This window comes from Ovis canadensis, chromosome 20 (assembly GCF_042477335.2).
Source record: "Ovis canadensis isolate MfBH-ARS-UI-01 breed Bighorn chromosome 20, ARS-UI_OviCan_v2, whole genome shotgun sequence".
NCBI classification, from domain to species: Eukaryota; Metazoa; Chordata; class Mammalia; order Artiodactyla; family Bovidae; genus Ovis; species Ovis canadensis.
Genome location: NC_091264.1, coordinates 26,481,115 through 26,501,587, shown reverse-complemented (window position 1 = coordinate 26,501,587; position 20,473 = coordinate 26,481,115). Strand labels below are relative to the sequence as shown.

General features: G+C 48.4%; 1 protein-coding gene and 1 long non-coding RNA gene across 2 annotated transcripts in view; one reads left to right on the top strand and one right to left on the bottom strand.

The window, feature by feature from the left end:
• Positions 1 to 707: 707 nt before the first annotated feature.
• CMTR1 (cap methyltransferase 1) overlaps positions 708 to 20,473 on the bottom strand; it is a 54,002-nt gene continuing 34,236 nt past the window's right edge. Inside the window, exons 14-24 of the mRNA XM_069563984.1 lie at positions 10,602 to 10,658; positions 9,778 to 9,835; positions 9,258 to 9,326; positions 8,172 to 8,303; positions 7,175 to 7,297; positions 6,395 to 6,486; positions 5,598 to 5,666; positions 4,255 to 4,302; positions 3,314 to 3,426; positions 2,666 to 2,774; positions 708 to 2,065 (exon numbers count right to left, since the gene is read on the bottom strand). Coding sequence (XP_069420085.1) covers positions 1,933 to 2,065; positions 2,666 to 2,774; positions 3,314 to 3,426; positions 4,255 to 4,302; positions 5,598 to 5,666; positions 6,395 to 6,486; positions 7,175 to 7,297; positions 8,172 to 8,303; positions 9,258 to 9,326; positions 9,778 to 9,835; positions 10,602 to 10,658 — 1,003 coding nt within the window. The 3' untranslated portion in view covers positions 708 to 1,932. The remainder of the gene's footprint in view (positions 2,066 to 2,665; positions 2,775 to 3,313; positions 3,427 to 4,254; positions 4,303 to 5,597; positions 5,667 to 6,394; positions 6,487 to 7,174; positions 7,298 to 8,171; positions 8,304 to 9,257; positions 9,327 to 9,777; positions 9,836 to 10,601; positions 10,659 to 20,473) is intronic.
• On the top strand, positions 5,098 to 8,637 carry LOC138425723 (uncharacterized). The gene is made up of 2 exons (XR_011251350.1): positions 5,098 to 7,058; positions 8,466 to 8,637. It is a non-coding gene; the product is annotated as an uncharacterized lncRNA (long non-coding RNA).

The following is a 20,473-nucleotide window of genomic DNA, read 5'->3' as shown; positions in this document are numbered from 1 at the left end:
CTGGCGGAGTTTGCAGGAGGGGCAAACGCAGACCACCTGGCCCCTGCTCACAGCCTCTCCTCCAGCACAGGCACGGGAGGCTGGAGCAAGGCCAAGTAGGGCAAGCAGAAGGATGCAGGGGCTTGGGAGCCGAGATCACACCAATTAAGTCAGAAAAGCTGGGAAAGGCATTGCCTGGGTGCTCGGGCCATGGAACGTGAAGGAAGGACCCAAGCAGTGTGTAGGCAGAAGGCTCTAGGGGAGGACCTGCCGGCGGGGAGGACCGCTGGAGAAACGCGCCTAGAGCACAGTGGGAGAGGCGCCCGCGGCCTCCAGTGCAGACGCGGAGCTCCCTCCCCGTCTAGTGGCACTAATTGGTCTGACGCCTGTTATTTTAGTCACACAGACTGATCCCGGGTTGTCACGGTGCCACTGGGAGTAGCTGAGTGATTCACGTGAGGGGCAGGGGCCTCCTGGGCTGTGGGGTCTCTCATTCTCCAACCCCTGCTTCTCACAGGAGCCACAGCATTTTCTGACTCTTCCTTGGGCCCCTCTTTGGCAGCAAGCAGCAGCCCCGGGAGCCCTGAGCTCGGACACGGCGCTAATTAAACCAACCCTCTCTCCTCCCCTCTTCCCTGAGGAGAGCTTCCTCCCCTTCACCTCCCAGCCCAAGACCACAAAGCACAGAGGACACACAGCAGCAGCCCCAGCACAGAACCACACAGGCGTTAAAAATATGTCTGTCTTTAATGATCCAAGGTTCTGCAAGACACACTGATACCCAGAATTGGGTGGAAATACAGCATCTCAGCGGTGCTGCTGACGACCGGGGGGAGGGGCTGAATGCAGGCTGGAGACCCCTGAGGTGGAGTCAATTCCAATCTCATGGGACGCCTCCGTGCCCTCTATCTCCATGGAAACCAGTCTAGTACTGGGATGGGGCCCTAGGGAGCCCCTGTGAGCATCTCCGAGAGGTATTTCCCATTAAAAACAACCACAGGTTCCCTCCCCTACCCAAAGCGACTGCCCAGCTTCCCCCTCTGCCTGCCAAGATAGAGGACGTGGAGTGACCACATAAGGACAAACAAAAGCAACTGTGCCTCCTGTTGGGGAAGAAAACAAAGGAGGGGGGAGGGTGGCAAGGTGTCTGGGGCAACCAGGAGTGCCATGATCGCCAGAGGACTGGGTGCCACCCAACCCTGGAGGACCCTGTTACAGGGGGCCACCACTGATGGCCACAGAAAACACAGCTCTTCAAGGCTGCTTCCTCCCCTTCTAGAGCTACCCAAGGTTTACACTGAGAGGGCTGGGGCACAGAAAGGCTCCACAATCCCAGGAAGCAGTCACACCCACTCCCAGACATGCCACCTGCACCCTATGTAGTATCAGACGGGGTCCACATGCTTCCCTTCCCAGCCTGCAGGATGGTCAGAGGTGTGGGCTGCGAAGAGCTCCAGGGAAGGGGAGGAGGCAGTCTTCTCCAACTTGGCATCAAAACAGAACAAGTTCAAGGAAACAAAACTTTGATTTATATAGCAGCTGCTCCGGCCAGCTCACAACAGTGGGCCTCTTCCCTCTCGGAGTTTGCCCAATAAAAAGTTGGGCAAGGCAGGGGCACGAGCGCCCTCGGGCAATGCACAGAACTCGGAAAAGTGAGTGTGCGCTACAAGCGAGAATGGCAGAGCCCTGCTGCCCCTGACATGTCCGCTGCTGGCCCCAGGTGCCCTGGGCCCTGACCTCAACCTGCTGCAGGAGCTGACGGAGCCCTGTCCTGGCAGAGGAGACAGTTCCCAGGCAGCGCTCCAGGGAGGAAAGTTCAGAGTGTCCCACAGAAGGAACATATGTCCTCTAAAGGCTCCAACTGAGCTCTTCAGAGGAGCTGGAGGGGCCACCGCCCTCAAGGCCGGGCTCTGGACGACAGGGCGCTGGGCAGGGTGGGCGTGCCCCAGGCCCTCAGGCGCTGTGCGTCTGGATGAAGGAGAGGACGTCCTCCTTGGACAGCTTGTCTGGGTCCTGGGGCTTCTGGGATTCGTGCACACGGATGCCATCCCCCCACTCCCAGAAGAGCCGGCCATAGTAGCAGATGCTGGGGGGAGAGGGGAAGTCAGAGGCCGCACCCAGGAGAACAGGGCCAAGAGATCCCCGCCTACCTGGCACCTGTGACGGGAACGATTCGCTATGGCAGCCAAAACATACCCTGTAACCCCACTCCTCCTGCCTTCCAGAATCCGCTTTTCCAACAACACAGCTGCTGCTGCTATCGGCATCCTACTGGATCCTCTCATTACTGATACTCCTGGCTTATCTGTCTCTGCTGCTCTAACTGAACAGCATTAGTGTGGTGACAATAATTACGGGCCCATTAGGGCTACTGCTACTGTTGAAACCTATGACCAAGAGTCTGGCAAACAGACACTGGGTCTGAGAGCAAGGCTGTGGCCCTCGCCACGTTCCTACACCCAGGACACCTACCCAACTTTCACAGCCAGTCCTGACATCACCCGCCTCTCCCTGAGCTCACCGCCCAGTCCCAGACACACCCTGCAGAAACCACCATCCCGCCCACAGGGGAGGCCCCTGCCTGGGCAGCAGTAGGTCTCAGGGCGCAGGTGTGCCCCAAGAGCTGGCATCCTGGTAGGAGATCCCGGGGCTGCTGAGGGGGCAGGCCTGGAGGAGGCCTACTTACTGGAATGGAGCAATGGCATCTGGAGGGAGGTCAAAGGTAGAGTTCTTGGTTTTCTTGTTGTAGAAGAACTTCCTCTTGAAGCTTTTGCTGAATCCCATGGTCCATGGCTCTGATGGGAGGAAGGGGACAAAGGCTCAGAAAGGACACACAAGACCCTTGAGGGATGGGTCAGGCCTTCCTCCCTGGTTCCTCCATGCCCCTCCCCTAGACAGCAGAGAACAGCCTGGGAGGACACAGCCCTCAGCATCAGCCCAGAGGGGCTCCTGGAGGACGGTCTAAGATGACTACTACTCAGCAGCCCCACCTCCCACCAGGGCTAGTGGAGGGAACAGGGTTCTATCAGCCAGAGGGAAGAAGACTCGAGAGGAGATACAAATGGCCAGGTCTGTCTTTCTGGATCTGCCACTGCCCATGAGGAAGGCCCTTCTCCTGCCATAAGGACACCCTATGTACAAGCTGGGCCCCACTCTCCAGCCCCAGCCCAGCCCCCAGGACCACCAAAGACACAAAAGCTCAGGGAAGACAGTCCCCCTCAACATAAGCCTGGCTCTGCCCACCTCAGCAGGAAACCCTGCGCTCTGGCCCTGGCGGGGTGTGGGCCAGTCGCCCTGGCTGAGGGAGGGGCTCAGGGAGGGGCTTATCACCCACCATTCACCGTCCTGACGATGTAGAGGCCAGTGGGCACGAAGTGCCGGTCATCCCGCCCTGTGTAGCTGAGCTTTGGTGTGCCGCTGGAGCCCTTAATGATCTTCATTTCTAACCTTGATTTTCCCACGCAGGCGTGCAAACAGGAAGAGTGTGTGTGTGTGTGAGAGAGAGAGAGAGAGAGAGAGTCAGTCCTGACGCTGATCTCTGACTAATGTCAAAACCAGCCAACCACTTACTTGCCTCTTGGCTCAACATAAGAGAGACTGAGGCAGAGACTTGAGTTGCTCCAGGTCACACAGTGGGGTGCTGGGTTTAGAACTCAGCATCTGAACTCCCAACTGAGCAGTGGAGGCAGGGGAATGGCACACGCCTCTGCTATGTTGCTGCTGTTTGCGAGGAGTCAGGGTGACACCAGCTGGGGTGAGATCTGAAACCCCAAGTGCCACGAGGCCTTCAGCTCACCAGCCATGGTCTCAGCGTGGCCACTAAAGAGTTAATTGAGGAGCAGTGAGACCAGGTCTGGCTCCAGTGGCCCCAGCGGGCACACCCAGGAAGAGCCCCCCAGATCCAAGCACCCTGCACAACGGCTGAGAACATGAGGAAGCACTGAGACCCTCCAACCCCCAGGCTCAACCCCTCTCAGCACCAGGGGCTTGGATTTACAGTGTTTCAGGCAGCTTGTGCTCTGCCTCTCGTGGGGACACTCGTAACTGTTACAGCATCAATGAGCCCGTATTTCTGCCTGACTCGCACCCACCCTGCTCCCCTCTGGCTGCCGGGCAGCCATGCAGACAAAGGAGGGGGGGTTAGAGGAGCCGCGGGGCCGCTCAGCGCTGCGCCCCCAACCCATCTCTACAGAAAAGCAGAGGAGGAGCCCTGGACGCTGCCACATGCCCCACCCCAACTCCTCAAATCCTGAGCTCCCTGGCTGAGCCACTCACCTAACAAAAATCTTCTCCATCTCCTCCAGCCGGTACACCTCCTTCACCCTGTGGAGAGAGGTGCAGAGATGATGAGGGCTTCCTGGGACACCTGTCTGGGCAACAGGGGGAGGCAGGAGGCTGCGCCTGCAGGCCCAGCACCACCAAGGCCACCAAGAACAAGGACCCCAGCCTGGCACTGCCTCCATAGACAAGCTCTAGGGTTCACAGCTGCCAAGCACCCTGGAGCCTGACCCACGGCAACTGGGGAGCAGAGCCATGGCTGAGGAGGACAGGAGGGAGGGAGAGGAAGGTCTGGAGGCGATGTCCCTGTCAGTGTTACAGCCTCACGTGCCCAGCACCAGAGGCCAGGACACTAAGGGCCAGGCTCTCGTCCAGGTCCGTCTGCATGGATTTTAGGCCTTCCGGTAGCAGACTTCCAAATCGTCCTAACAGGCCTATTTCCATGACGGGCGAGGAGACCACTCAGGCAGCCCCCCGGCCCTGGGGGCCGCCGAGCACGCCTTTGGAGCCACTACTGGGTAAGGTGCCCAGAGACTGAGCAACCAGACCACACACAACAGAGGCAGGGTCCCTGAAGCAGCTTCTCAGTGCCTGGCGGACAGGACCTTTTCAAGCACGGGAAGAAATCACTTTTTTAGGCTTTCAGAAGACTTCTATAAAGTGCATTCTTACTACTGGATTTAATTCTAAGTAAATCTGTATTAAAAATAATGAAAATTATTTTTTCAGTCTCTAGACACATGAAGCCCCAAAGATAATAACATCAGACCTCAGCCCAGACTGGAAAAGTCTGTTCTCCATCTATCTGCTGACTGTTCTTATCCTCCTTGCCTCCCACAGGGTCTGGACCTTTCATATCACCTCACATGGCAACAAACCGTGGCCTTCTTTCCATGCACCAAGGATCCCATTACTTCAAACCACCCTTCTCTTTATCATGTTCAAAAACTCCCATTCCCTCGGCACCCTTTTCTTACCTGAAACAAATGAAAAGGCCAGGATGGATATACTAATGATACCCAAGCACGGATGTGTGGCTCACAGGTGCGTTAGTGCCCTCAGAAGCGCGTGCATCTGAAATGAGGGCACCTGAACCCTGAGGATGAGTCTCTCCGCTGGAGGCTGGCCCGCTGTGACAGGTGGGACGGGGAGATACTCTGGGGCAAGCAGGCACCTCTCCAGGACCCTCAAGCACATCACTCATCAGGGCGGTCTGACCTCTCACGCTGGCCTGGCCTGGCCTCCACTGAGCCCTCTCTCACCTCACAGGACGGGGGCAGGCACTAACCAGAAAGAAGCAATGGGGAAGGCGGATATGGGGGGAGAGGTGATACGCTTACCTGATGGGATTCATGTCAGGCCGACTGGGCTTAGAAACAGCTTTGACAAATTTCTCAGCAAGCTGAATCCTACAATCCAACGGAGTCTCTCAGAGGCAAGTAAGGGTACCTCTACCAGGACCCCCACCCCCAGAGCATCTTCATGGCACCAGTGGGAGGACACTCCTGAATCTGCAGCAAAGCTGCTCTAAGAGGCGGCACCCACGTCCCCCTGGAGGCCCCCTCCTGCCCTGTGGTCAGTCACCTCCAGCAGAACTTCAAGGGTCATCTTTATCGTAAACGTCTGCTCCTTCACCCCAAACCACTGATCCCACAATGCACCCACTCAGATAAGCCAGCTCAGGAGTGATGTCAGCAGCATGGTGGTGTAAGGGTGTTCTGTAACTCCCTTTAAACAACTGATTAGCATCCATCCGTGAACCAGAGTGGCAATTGTGGGACCCAGGTGAACTGACTTAGGTGGAGCCACCAAGCACGGAACACATTCTTCAGAGAAGACCCTCCCTCTCCCCATAAGGTCACCCTCTTGCTCAACCTTAAAGCAAACATCACTCCTGATCTAAACAGCGGCAAAGTGGAGTGTGCTGGTATCTATGAAATCAAGGGTTGTCCCTGGTGAATCAAAGTGCCAACACCAACTTCTCACCCTGCCCTTGGAACCAGCTAGTGGACAGAAGAGGGAAACTAAGGATGTTCTTAAGCAGAGAAGACCTGAGTGAGGAGCCAAGCCACAGAGGCCGCTGCCATAGCGCCGCCCCGGCCCACCTCCCCCTCTGCCCCCAGGGCCCCGGTCAGACCGTTGGTTAAAGTGCTGCTCCCGCACATCACTGCCGTTCAGCACGAGGACATCAAGGATGTGGATCGCACTTATCTTCCGCTGGGCCTTCCCCTAGAAGGACAAGGACACTGCCCACCCCGCCAGGCACTGGCCTGGGGCCCACTCCGCCCAAGGTGGCCTGCTGGCCTCCATTCTACCTAGAGCTGGGGGGAGGTGCTCTGAACACACTTCTCTCACCTCCCTCCCAGTAGATGCTCAGCCCCAGACTGGCCCAGGCTTCTGAGCAGACAAGAGATCTGAGGTGCTGGACCAGCCCCCTTAAATCTCAGACCCAGTGAGACTGCCACCATGGTGCTCTGGGAGGAGCTGGCTTCCCACTCTGGCCCTCTACTCCCACTGACTGTTCTGAAAGTTATGTGTGTGGTGGTAATACCCAAAACTCAAGGGAAATAAGAAGTTGCTTCCTTCCCAAGGGATCCTCGGTCAGTAACAATCAATATCTAAAAACTACACGGCAGGTTGACTAGGGCCTTTGCTGCCCAGAGATGATCGAGATTTCCTGCACAGAAGGAGACTGTGTGCCTTCCTACCTGAACACGCTGGTTTAAAGCAACTACTGGAGGAGGAGGAATGATCACAAAGCCTTCGTTGGGCCCTGGGCCCTGTCAACAGCCACGTGCAGTGTAAGCCAGTCAACTCGGGATGTGTATGTGGTGGGAGGCAGTGAAGGGCCAAGCCCAGCTGTGTCTCAGGTCCCTAGATGGCAGAGCCACAACACGCGAGCAGAACCACCTCTGACCTCCCCTTTGAGCTCATGGACAATCTCCACAGAGAGCAGAGTATCCCGGGGTAGTTCTGTCTTCAGATCCAGCTTGACCCAGCGGTCTGACTGGCGGCCATCCCACGTGTAGATCTGAGACTTCTATGGGCAGAGAGAAAGGGTTAGGTCAGGCAGAATAGGGACTGAGTGGTGAGAGGCCAGTTCTCAAAAAGGCTTTCAGTTGGTGGCTCCAAGCTGATGGGGCTGGAGATGCTGAGGAGGTCTGGAGAAAGGAGCTGGTGACACTTCATACACGAGGAGGGCAGTGTTGTCCTCCGCTGCCTCGGCGGAAGAGGCGTGCTCTGACTCGGTCCCGCCACAGCGAACAGGCTCAGGCACCATTCAGAAGGCCTGAGTCCGTGATCAGAGGCCCTCAGGAGTGAAGAGGGCTTAGTGAAAGATCCAGAGAGCAGAGCGGAGAGAGACAGTGAAGACAGAAAACGAGAAAAGGTAAGAGGACACAGAGAAGGGAAGCGAGGAAGAAGAAAGAAACTATACAGTGAGAGCGGTGAGGCAGATACAGAACTGCGGAGCCATTCCCTCACCTCATGTGAGACTCCAAAGGCACCCGAGTAAGGACAGGCGGTGTCTGCGAGACAGGGGAGGCAGGGGTGGGGGCGGTGCTGCAAAGAAACGGCTGCCGGGGCTCGAGCCACCGAGCCTGCCGACCGTCCTGCTAGCCCGGGAGGCGCCACGTCACCAGGAGGCGGCAGTGCTCCGGTCAGCAGTGCTCCCGTCAGCAGTGCACCAAAGTGAACAAGCAAATACGAGAGAAAATGAAAGAACGAATGACACCTGGGTAACGGAGGCGGAAAGGAAGGGAAGTTCCAAGAACTACGTTCCCTGGGGTCAAAGCGTCAGCTCCTCAGTGCCAAACAAACACGCGCCAAGTGTGGCAGGCGGCTGTCCAGATTCCCACAGACAGACAGCACGGTTCCACCACCCAAGCCGGGGAGGGAACCAGCTGCAGACTTACCCCCAGGCCGATGAGGAACTTCTGCTCGCTGCCAGACACCATGCAGCGGTAGTCGAGCACTGGGCGGATCTTCTCCAGGGTCTTGGCAGTCAGCAGCGTGGGCTTATAGCTGAAGATGTCAATCTCAGTGCCCTGCAGCCCCGGGGCAGAGAAAACACAGCTGGGTTGGGGAGAGGGACAGGCGCTCAGGACGGGGGCCTGGGGGCAGAGGTCAGGGCAGGCTGGGGGGCAAGGCGCGGGCGGGGACAGGAAGCACTTGCTCTCTGAAACATGCCCCCTGTTCTACCTAACCAGGAACAAACTGGGATCTAATTCCATCTGCTTGGAGTGTTCCTTTAGGACCTATTAGAAGAGGCTGGAAAAGCAAAGAACACCGAGTCCCTGAGTACAGATCGATTTACCAGAGCTATAAGGAAATGTCACCAGAATATAAAAGCCTCCCCTTCAATAAAACTGAAAGCAAAGACCTGCAAGCAGTTGATTTGAAAGTAGTTAGGTGATCTCTCCACCTGGTTCAGAAAAGTTTACACATGCTGTTTTTGTGAGGCCATCTTGAACCTCATTCTCCAGTCCCTGACCTGCACAACAGCTCAAGATTAGGGCCAGATTTAAATGAAGCCCAGGGAAAAGCTGGAATTCAGGTGGCAGGAAAACACAGGGCAGAATTCCGGAGACCACTCACCAGAAACAGAGCCTAGGTCTGGGCCGCTCCACTGTGGAGCTCTCTGGCAGCCCCTCCTGCCCCTCTGACCAGCTCCCGGCCTAAGATCACCTCACACTTCACACCTCCCCTGCAGGCACATGGCACCCTAAACTTGCCAGGGAGTAAGAGCCAGTACCACACTTGGGGCAGCGGGAATGCTGATCACAACACATCTCAGGCCAAGAATCTTCAGGCAGCCTGGTGGGCTCTGTGGGAACTCAACACTCTCACCAAAAGTCCCTGCCTGTAGGAGGTCTCAGCCCACTGCTGAAGCCCACATGGTACCTGCACAAGCCCCCTGGAGGGCAGGCACCTGGGGGTCTCAGTGATACCACCTCTTATCAGGCCTTTCTAACTCTGTTTTCACCAGACACCAAGCTTACCTGGATGAGCTCGAAGAACTTAGATTTTGGGTCTGTGGAAGAAGGAGCAACTCGAGCCTGGTCTGGGATCTGAAACGAGAAAGCAAACAACTTCGGTTTTCAAGTGCACTTTTGATCAGGGTTGTGTGTGAGCCTACACAAAGGCTCAGACTGGGCAAGAAGAAATGGCACCCAAGGAAGCTGGAAAGGGGGGGCTGGGGTGGCCAATTCAGTCACTGCTCCCTTTCAGGCCTTGTGGTAACACTCCTTCAAAGCCATTTACCTTTCTCTGGGGCTCTCTGTGGTCAATACTGCTACCCAGGGCCACCAGCAGGAAACAGGCCTGTTCACCCACCACCCTTGTCCTTTGTGACCAGTCTGCGGGGCTAAACTAGGAGTGAAAGAGCCAATGAAGTAACTCCCGACAGTGCTGAGACGTCCAACTCTTGAGTGCTGTGGGGGCCGGCCAGGCTGGGAGTCGGTCCCAGTCTTCTCGAAAGCTGCCCTGCCCTGGAGCAAAACTGGGTGGGGGGACACTCACCCCCCAGAGCCGGAGGCACTCTTTCCGGATCTCTGCCTGCCGAGGCTCGATCAGGGTCCTGGGAAAATGAAGCCAGTACATGACTGAAACCTCTGTACAAGGAGTGTGCCTCCTGCACGCCCATCAGAACCCCAGGGAGAGGAAGTCGCGGGAATGAACAGGTGCATGCCCACACGAGGCCAAGCCGCCCTTACCCACGGTGCTTGTAACACTCACACGGCTCTGTCTCCGGGAAGTGAGCGCACAGGGGCACAGGAAACGAGACGATCTCCTCGTTCAACCACAAAGGGAAGGGAGGAGCCACCCTCCTGACCACCCTGGATGGCAGGGTCCCCAAACACCCTTCTTCCAAGTACCCATCAGAACACACTGGTTGCTTCCTTGACACAGGCCACAGTAAGTCCATCCCATGGACGTCACCATGCCCGAGAAAGCTGGACGAGCTTCTGCTCACCCCCACCAGAGGTTTTCTTCGACCAGGCCTCCCTCTCCTTGCCTGAACATCACTCTTTATGTCCCCTGAACATCAGACCTTCTACACATGCCCCTCTACATTCTCTAATGCACTGGTAACAATTTTTCCTGTATCCTTTGCCTGGGTTACTCTTATCTGTCCAAAGACAACGTAAAGCTTTGAGGCTGAGGTTCACGCCATATGCTTCTTTGGCATCCTTCACAGAATACGGTAAAGTATGAGAGATTTAAAAAGTAGGTATTTTTAAATGTTTGTAGAAATGAAGTGAAGAGTTGGGGTTGGGGGGTGGGGAACAAAGCATAAAGATCTTCCCTTGAAATAGGTGGATTCTGGAAAGGGCAACACTCACGTGTCTTGCACAAAGGCACGGATTTTGGCCAGAGCTTTGATCTGCAGACTACAGTGGCTGGAATTAAAAAAAAAAAAAGGATTTTATCTCAGAAGGATTACCAAAAAAGACAGCCTACGGTCATCGGGACAGAGAAGTTTAGCCAGAGCAGTGGCCATCTACGTTTGGGGAAGGGGTAAAGTCAAAAAAGAACCCCTTTGACCATACCCTTATGGTACAGTTACATGGACCTGATGAAAACTTAGGGTGAAGCAGAACTGAGTCAAACCTTCCAGACACTCAGATCCCAAGCCCAGCCAAAAGGAAGGTTCTGATATTCTTTAAAATTTGAGCACTTCCCTGTGGTACAGTGGATAAGAATCCACCGGCCAATGCAGGGGACATGGGTTCGATCCCCGGTCCAGGAATATCCCACATTCTGCAGAGCAGCTAAGACTTTGCACCACAACCACCGAACCCAAGCTCGAGAGCCTGCAAGTCGCAACTACTGAAAACCCATGTGCCTAGAGGCCGTGCTCTGCAACGAGATGCCGCCGCAATGAGAAGCCCAAGCACCTCAACAAAGAGTAGCCCCCTCTCACCACAACTAGAGAAAGCACGCTAGCAGCAACAAAGACCCAGAGCAACCAAATAAATTAAAAAAAAACTGAAAGCCGTAATGAAATAATTTTTTTGGCTGCACTGTGCAGCTTCTAGGATCTTAGTTCCTCAAGCAGGGATCTCCAAACCTGCAGCCTTTCAATTAGAGTCCTCACCACGGGACCACCAGGAATTCCCTGACCTGATTCTAAATGGAGCAGCAACACAGAGCAGACTCAGTTCAAGTACACACTAAACTGACTCACCTGCGCTAGGAGCCACCCTTACTGCTTAGCCGCCACGACTCTTAGAGACAAATTTTTCATTTAACAAGTGAGACATGATAAAGCAAGAAAATGTGACCCACTGACAAGAGAGGGAAAACAGTCCAACAGATCAAGACCAAGAGATGATCCAAATGTTGAAATTATCAGACAAGACCTTTAAAATAACTGAAACATATGTTAAAGGATCTAGTGAAAAAGGTATAATATACTTAAAAAGATGGAAAAATACTGGCAGAGATATATAAAAACTTTTTCAAAAGCAAAAATTCTAGAAATGAAAAATAGAGATAAATGGTATTATTTAGCTGGTTTACAGAAGTATAGTTGATTTAAAATGTTAGTTGCAGGTATACAACATAGTAAATCAAATTTTTATATATTATACTCTATTTAAAGTTATTATAAAATACTGGCTATATATCCCTGTAGCTTATATATTTTACACATAGTAGTCTGTACCTCTTAATCCCCTATCTTGCCCCTCCCCTCCTCCCTCTCCCTACTGGTAACCCAATAGTTTGTTCTCTATCAGTCAATTTCTGTTTTATTATTTATTTTTTTGATTCCATGTATAAATGATAACTTATCTGTCTGACTGATTTCACTAAGATCCACTGCTCGAGGTCCATCCATATTGTGGCAAATAGAATTTCATTCTTTTTTTTAAATGACTGTGATATTTCAGTTTGTGTGGACCCATCAACAGTGCACTAGGGCTTCCTTTTCTCCACTTCCTCATCAACATTTGTTACCTTTGGACTTTGATGATGGCCATTCTGGCAGGTGCAAGGTGATCACATTTAATTTGCATTTCTCTGATTATTAGTGATGTTGAGCATTTTTTCATATACCTGTTGGCCATCTATATGTCTTCCTTGGAAAAATGTCTATTCGAGTCTTCTGCCCATTTTTAATTGGATTGTTTTTTAATTGATATTGAATTATATGAATTATTTATATATTTTGCATATTAACCCTTTATCAGTCTTAACATTTGCAAATATTTCCTCCCATTCAATAGGCTGTCTTTTCATTTGGTTGGTTTTCTTTGCTGTGCAAAAGTTTTTAACTTTAATTAGGTCTCATTTCTCTATTTTTGCTTTCTTTGCCTTAGGGCCTGATCCCGCCACTCTAAAATCTCTACTCTTTATGTCAGAGTATTCTGCCCTTGTTTTCTTCTAGATTTATGGTTTATGGTCTTAAATGTAGGTCTTTAATCCATTTTGAGTTTATTTTGGTATATGGCATGAGAAAATGTTTTAATTTCATTCTTTTACATGTAGCTCACCAGTTTTTCCAGCATCACTGTCATAGAGACACAAAGACACAGAGACTGTTTTTTCTCGAATGTATATCCTTGCCTCCTGTGTCACAGATTAATTGACAAAATATAAAGGGAAACTCTTGAAAGCAGTCAGAGGAAAAAGGACACACGACACACTGACAAAGTCTATCCCCACAGCTAGTTTATCACTATGACTAGTCTATCCCCACGGCTAGTTTATCACTATGCCTAGTCTACCCCCACGGCTAGTTTATCACTATGACTAGTCTACCCCCACGGCTAGTTTATCACTATGCCTAGTCTATCCCCACGGCTAGTTTATCACTATGACTAGTCTACCCCCACGGCTAGTTTATCACTATGCCTAGTCTATCCCCACGGCTAGTTTATCACTATGACTAGTCTACCCCCACGGCTAGGTTATCACCATGCCTAGTCTACCCCCACGGCTAGGTTATCACCATGACTAGTCTACCCCCACGGCTAGTTTATCACCATGACTAGTCTACCCCCACGGCTAGTTTATCACCATGACTAGTCTATCCCCACGGCTAGGTTATCACCCTGACTAGTCTATCCCCACGGCTAGTTTATCACCATGACTAGTCTATCCCCACGGCTAGTTTATCACCATGACTAGTCTACCCCCACGGCTAGGTTATCACCATGACTAGTCTACCCCCACGGCTAGGTTATCACTATGACTAGTCTATCCCCACGGCTAGGTTATCACTATGCCTAGTCTATCCCCACGGCTAGTTTATCACTATGACTAGTCTATCCCCACGGCTAGTTTATCACTATGACTAGTCTATCCCCACGGCTAGTTTATCACTATGACTAGTCTATCCCCACGGCTAGTTTATCACTATGACTAGTCTATCCCCATGGCTAGTTTATCACTATGACTAGTTTGCGAGTTTTTAATCATGAGTAGATGTTTAATTTTATTGAATATTCTTTCTGTATCTATCAAAATTATTATTTTTCCTCTTTATTCCTTTAATACAGTGAAGTACAAAAAATGGTTTTCAAAAAAGGTACACAAATCTTGCATTTTTAGATAAACTCCAGTTGATCATGAGCATTACTCTTATACATTGCCAGATGTGATTTACTAATTTTTAAACAGTTTCCTTTACGTTTTTGGCTGTGCGGGCCTTTGCTGCTGTGCAGGCTTCTGTCTAGCTCCGGAGAGCAGGGGCTGCCCTCCAGTTGCGGCTCCCGGGCTCTAGCGCACAGGCTCTAGACTGGGGGTGCACCTCCTTGGTTGCTCCATGGCTTGTGGGCTCTTCCTGGATCAGGGATCAAACCCATGTCTCCTCCACTGGCAGGTGGATTCTTTACCACTGAGCAACCAAGGGAAGATCTTTCTGTATAGGCTCATGAGGGGTATTAATCTATAAATGTGTAATCTTTAGAATTTTGGTGAGATGGTTGGATGGCATCCAAACTCAGTGGACATAGTTTGAGCAAACTCTGGGAGATAATGAAGGACAAGAAAGCCTGGCATGCTGCAGTCCATGGGGTCACAGAATCAGACATGACTGAGCGACTGAACAACAACAAATATATATATTTAAATGCTATAAATTTCCCTTTATTAATCCTTTTTTAATTCCTTTAGGTGTATATATTTATAAAGGAATATATATATTTATCTATTCATCTGTCAATGAACATTAAAAGACATTCAAATTGGAAAGGAAAGCAAAAAATTATTTACTTGCAGAAGATATGGTTATATACATAAAAAATCTTAAGGAATCTACCAAGCTACTAGAACTAATAAGTAAATGAAGCATTCACACAAAATATGTAATCAATATACAAAACTCAACTGTATTTCCATATACTAGTAATGAACAATTAGAAAATAAAAATTTTAAAACAACGTTTACATACCCATAAAATTCTTACAAATAAATTTAACAAAAGATGTGTAACATCATTATACTGAAAACTATAAAACTGCTGAAAGACTAGATTAAAGAACCTAAATAAAACTTCTAGGTGAAACTTCTGACTGCTTTTCTAGTCAGAATATTAACTTTAGTACAGTGAAAGTGTTTTAGACAACAAGAATCACCAACAAAAATAAAAAATTGATAAATTGGATTTCAACATCAAAATTTAAAACTTCTTGGCAATCAAATTGAAAAGGAATAAGTAAAATTATCTCAGTTTGCAGATGACATCTGTTATGCAAAAAACTCTGAAGATTCCACAAAAAAATGTTATAATAATCAGTCACATTTCTACACACTAACAACAAACAATCTGAAAATGAAGTTAACTACTCCATCTACAATAGCATCAAAAAGAATAAAATACTGAAGAATAAATTAAATCAAGAAGTGAAAGACTTGTACACTGAAAGCTGTGTAACACTGCTGAAGAAAATGAAGAGAGATAAATAAATGGAAGGGCATGCTGTGCTCACGGACTGGAACACTTAATGTTGTTAACAGGACAACACTGCCCAAAGCGATCTGCAGATTCGATGCAATCTCTACCAAAATCCCAGGGGCAGCTTTTGCAGAAATAGAAAAACTCATCCTAAAAATCATATGGAAACTCAGGGGACCCCAAATAGCCAAAACAATACTGCAAATGAAGAACAAACCTGGGGGCCTCATATATCCTCAGTTCAAAAAAACTTACTACGACACTACAGTAAAAAGTGTGGTACTGGCATCAAGACCAATGGAACAGAATAGACAGCTCAGAAATAAACCCTCACATGTATGATCAAATGATTTTCAAAGAGTGCCAAGATCATTCCATGCGGAATGCATATAAGATAGTCTTCAACAACTAATGTTGGGAAAACTCAATATCCACATGCAAAAGAATACAGTTAGACACTTACTTCACGTTACCTACAAAAATCAATTCAAAATGGATCAAAGACCTAAACACAAGAAATAAAACTCTAAAACTTTTCTTTTTCTCAAAAGAAAACACGGAGAAAAGCTTCACGACACTGGATTTAGCGATGGATTTCTTGAATGACACCAGAAGCACAGGCAATAAAAGAAAAAATAGATAAACTGGACTATATAAAAATATAAAACTTCTGTGCAAATGGCATAATCAATACAGTAAAAAACAAAAACAAAACCCCACAGAATACAAGAAAATATTTTTGAATCATACATCTGATTAAGAGATTAATACCCAGAATGTATTAAGAATTTCTATAACTAAACAACAAAAATCAAGCAAATCAATTTAACAGTGGGCAAAGGGAGGTCTGTCAACATGGCACAGTAAAACCCGGAGCTCACCTCTTCACATGGGACACCAAAATTACAGCACAGGAACCTGGAATGTTAGGTCCATGAATCAAGGCAAATTGGAAGTGGTCAAACAGGAGATGGCAAGAGTGAATGTCAATATTTTAGGAATCAGCGAACTAAAATAGACTGGAATGGGTGAATTTAACTCAGATGACCATTATATCTGCTACTGTGGGCAGGAATCCCTTAGAAGAAATGGAGTGGCCATCATAGTCAACACAAGAGTCCGAAATGCAGTACTTGGATTCAATCTCAAAAGTGACAGAATGATCTCTGTTCATTTACAAGGCAAACCATTCAATAACACGGGGATCCAAGCCTATGCCCCAACCAGTAATGCTGAAGAAACTGAAATTGAATGGTTCTATGAAGATCTATAAGACCTTCTAGAACTAACACCCAAAAAAGATGTCCTTTTCATTATAGGGGACTGGAATGCAAAAGTAGGAAGTCAAGAAACACCTGGAGTAACAGGCAAATTTGGCCTTGGAAGTACAGAATGAAGCAGGGCAAAGGCTCATAGAGTTTTGCCAAGAGAAGGCACTGGTCAGAGCAAACGCCCGCTTCCAACAACACAAGGGAAGACTCTACACATGGACATCACCAGATGGTCAACACCGAAATCAGATGGATTATATTCTTTGCATCCGAAGATGGAGAAGCTCTATACACAGTCAGCAAAAACAAGACCGGGAGCTGACTGTGGCTCAGATCATGAACTCTTTATTGCCAAATTCAGACTTAAATTGAAGAAAGTAGGGAAAGCCACTAGACTATTCAGGTATGACTTAAATCAAATCCCTTATGATTATACAGTGGAAGTGAGAAATAGATTTAAGGGACTAGATCTGATAGACAGAGTGCCTGATGAACTAAGGATGGAGGTTCGTGACATTGTACAGGAGACAGGGATCAAGACCATCCCCATGGAAAAGAAATGCAAAAAAGCAAAATGGCTGTCTGAGGAGGCCTTACAAATAGCTGTGAAAAGAAGAGAAGCAAAAAGCAAAAGAGAAAAGGAAAGATACCCATTTGAATGCAGAGTTCCACACAATAGCAAGGAGAGATAAGAAAGACTTCCTCAGTGATCAATCCAAAGAATAGAGAAAAACAATCGAATGGGCAAGACTAGAGATCTCTTCAAGAAAATCAGAGATACCAAGGGAACATTTCATGCAAAGATGGGCTCAATAAAGGACAGAAATGGTATGGACCTAACAGAAGCAGAAGATATTAAGAAGAGGTGGCAAGAATACACAGAACTGTACAAAAAAGATCGTCATGACCCAGATAATCACGATGGTGTGATGGCTCACCTAGAGCCAGACATCTTGGAATGTGAAATCAAGTGGACCTTAGGAAGCATCACTACAAACAAAGCTAGTGGAGGTGATGGAATTCCTGTTGAGCTGTTTCAAATCCTAAAAGATGATGCTGTGAAAGTGCTGCACTCAATATGCCAGCACATTTGGAAAACTCAGCAGTGGCCACAGGATTGGAAAAGGTCAGTTTTCATTCCAATCTCAAAGAAAGGCAATGCCAAAGAATGCTCAAACTACTGTACAATTGCAGTCATCTCACACACTAGTAAAGTAATGGTCAAAATTCTCCAAGCCAGCCTTCAGCAATACATGAACCATGAACTTCCAGATGTTCAAGCTGGTTTTAGAAAAGGCAGAGGAACCAGAGATCAAATTGCCAACATCCGCTGGATCATCAAAAAAGCAAGAGAGTTCCAGGAAAACATCTATTTCTGCTTTATTGACTATGCCAAAGCCTTTGACTGTGTGGATCACAATAAACTGGAAAATTCTGAACAAAATGGGAATACCAGACCAACTGACCTACCTCTTGAGAAATCTGTATGCAGGTCAGGAAGCAATAATTAGAACTGGACATGGAACAGACTGGTTCCAAATCGAGAAAGGAGTACGTCAAGGCTGTATATTGTCACCCTGCTTATTTACCTTATATGCAGAGTATATCATGAGAAATGCTGGGCTGGATGAAGCACAAGCTAGAATCAAGATTGCCAGGAGAAATATCAATAACCTCGGATATACAGATGACACCACCCTTATGGCAGAAAGTGAAGAAGAACTAAAGAGCCTCTTGATGAAAGTGAAAGAAGAGAGTGAAAAAGCTGACTTAAAGCTCAACATTCAGAAAACAAAGATCATGGCATCCGGTCCCATCACTTCATGGAAAATAGATGGGAAACAGTGTCAGACTATTTTTTTGGGCTCCAAAATCACTGCAGATGGTGAATGAAGCCATGAAATTAAAGGACGCTTACTCCTTGGAAGGAAAGCTATGATCAACATAGATAGCATATTAAAAAGCAGAGACATTACTTTGCCAACAATGGTCCGTCTCATCAAAGCTACGGTTTTTCCAGTGGTCATGTATGGATGTGAGAGTTGGACTATAAAGAAAGCTGAGCACTGAAGAATTGATGCTTTCGAACTATGGTGTTGGAGAAGACTCTTGAGAGTCCCTTGGACTGCAAGGAGATCCAACCAGTCCATCCTAAAGGAGATCAGTCCTGAGTATTCACTGGAAGGACTGATGTTGAAGCTAAAACTCCAATACGTTGGCCACCTGATGTGGAGAGCTGACTCATTTGAAAAGACGCTGATGCTGGGAAAGATTGAAGGCGGGAGGAAAAGGGGACGACAGAGGATGAGATGGTTGGATGGCATCACCCACTCAATGGGCATGAGTTTGAGTAAACTCCGTGAGTTGGTGATGGACAGGGAGCCCTGGTGTGCTGCAGTCCATGGGGTCGCAAAGAGTCGGACACGACTAAGCGACTGAACTAAACTGATCAGACCATCTATCTATGAGTACCACGTGAAAACCAGCAGAAAAGATTTTCCAGATATAAAGAAGAAATCACAATGAGATGGGTATGAGGGGCAGAGATGAGGTGTAGACAACACCCAAAGCCCTGTGTGGGTAACTCACAAATGGAAAGAGGACCACGACTGCAGGGGTGCTCCCCAAGGACTGAGGCATCCGAGCCCAGAGCTGCAGGGCTGCAGGAAACAGACTCTTAAGGGCACTTGCAAACCCTCACACACCCCAAGTCCCAGCACTCAGGTGGTGATTTGAGAGGAGTCTGGGTGAGACCCACCTGCCGATCTTTAAATTAGAGAGCCTCCCTGAGAGACAGGAGGCCACTGGGACTCCTCCTGGGGACATATGGTTGGGAAACTAAGATGCCATGAGGTTTGGCAAAAAAAAAAAGCAAAATTAATAAATTGAAATCTGTTGCATTTCTATACACTAACAACAAACTATCAGAAAAAGAAATTAAGAAAACAATACCATTTACAATTGCATCAAAAAGATAAAATACCTACAAATAAATCTAACTTAAGAGGTAAACCAAGAGGTTAAAGACCTGTACTCATAAAACTATAAGACACTGATTCATTCAAGAGACTGAAGATAACAAAAACAAATGGAAAGATATAGTGAAGATACCAGAAGAAAATGACCACACCACCTAAGGCTATCTACAGTCAATGTAAACCCTATCAAAATACCAATGGTATTTTTTACAGAACTAGAACAAATAATTCTAAAATCTGTGTGAAACCATAAAAGACCTCAAATAGCCAAAATAATCTTCAGAAGAAGAACCAAGCTGGGAGTGTCATGCTCCCTAATTTCAAACTAGGAAATATGGGCAATTAAGCTATGACCAAGGAGGCAAGAATATAGACTGGGGGAAAGACAGCTTCTTAATAAATGGTGTTGGGAAAACTGGAGAGCTACATGTGAAAGAATCACACTGGCCTACCTTCTCACTCCTTATACAAAAATAAACCCAAAATGGATTTAAGACTTAAATATAAGTAATACTTGAAACCATAAAACTTCTAGAAGAAAAGCCAGGTAGTATGCTCTTTGATACCAGTCTCAGCAATTTTGGGGGGACATATTTCCTTAGAGAAGGGAAACAAAAAACTAAACAGATGGTACTAGATCAAAAGCTAAAAAGCTTTTGCACAGCAAAGGAGACTACCAACAAAACAAAAAGGCAGCCGACTGAACGGGAGGGAGATAGTTGCAAACAATGTATCTGATAAGGGGTTACAATACAAAACATAAAAAGAACTCACACAACTCAACATTAAAAAAACGCCCAGATAAACGAAGATGTGGTGTGTACACACACACACACACACACACACGCACACACACACACACACGCACACACACACACTGGAGTATCAGTCATAAGAAAGAGTGCAATAGGGCTTCCCAGTGGCTCAGTAGTAAAGCATCTGCCTACCAATGCAGGAGGTTTGGATTCAATCCCTGGTCCAGGAAGAACCCAAATTCTGCGGAGCAACAAAGCCCACGCGCCCAGCTCCAGAGCCCGTGCTCTGGAGCCTGTGCAGCTATGGA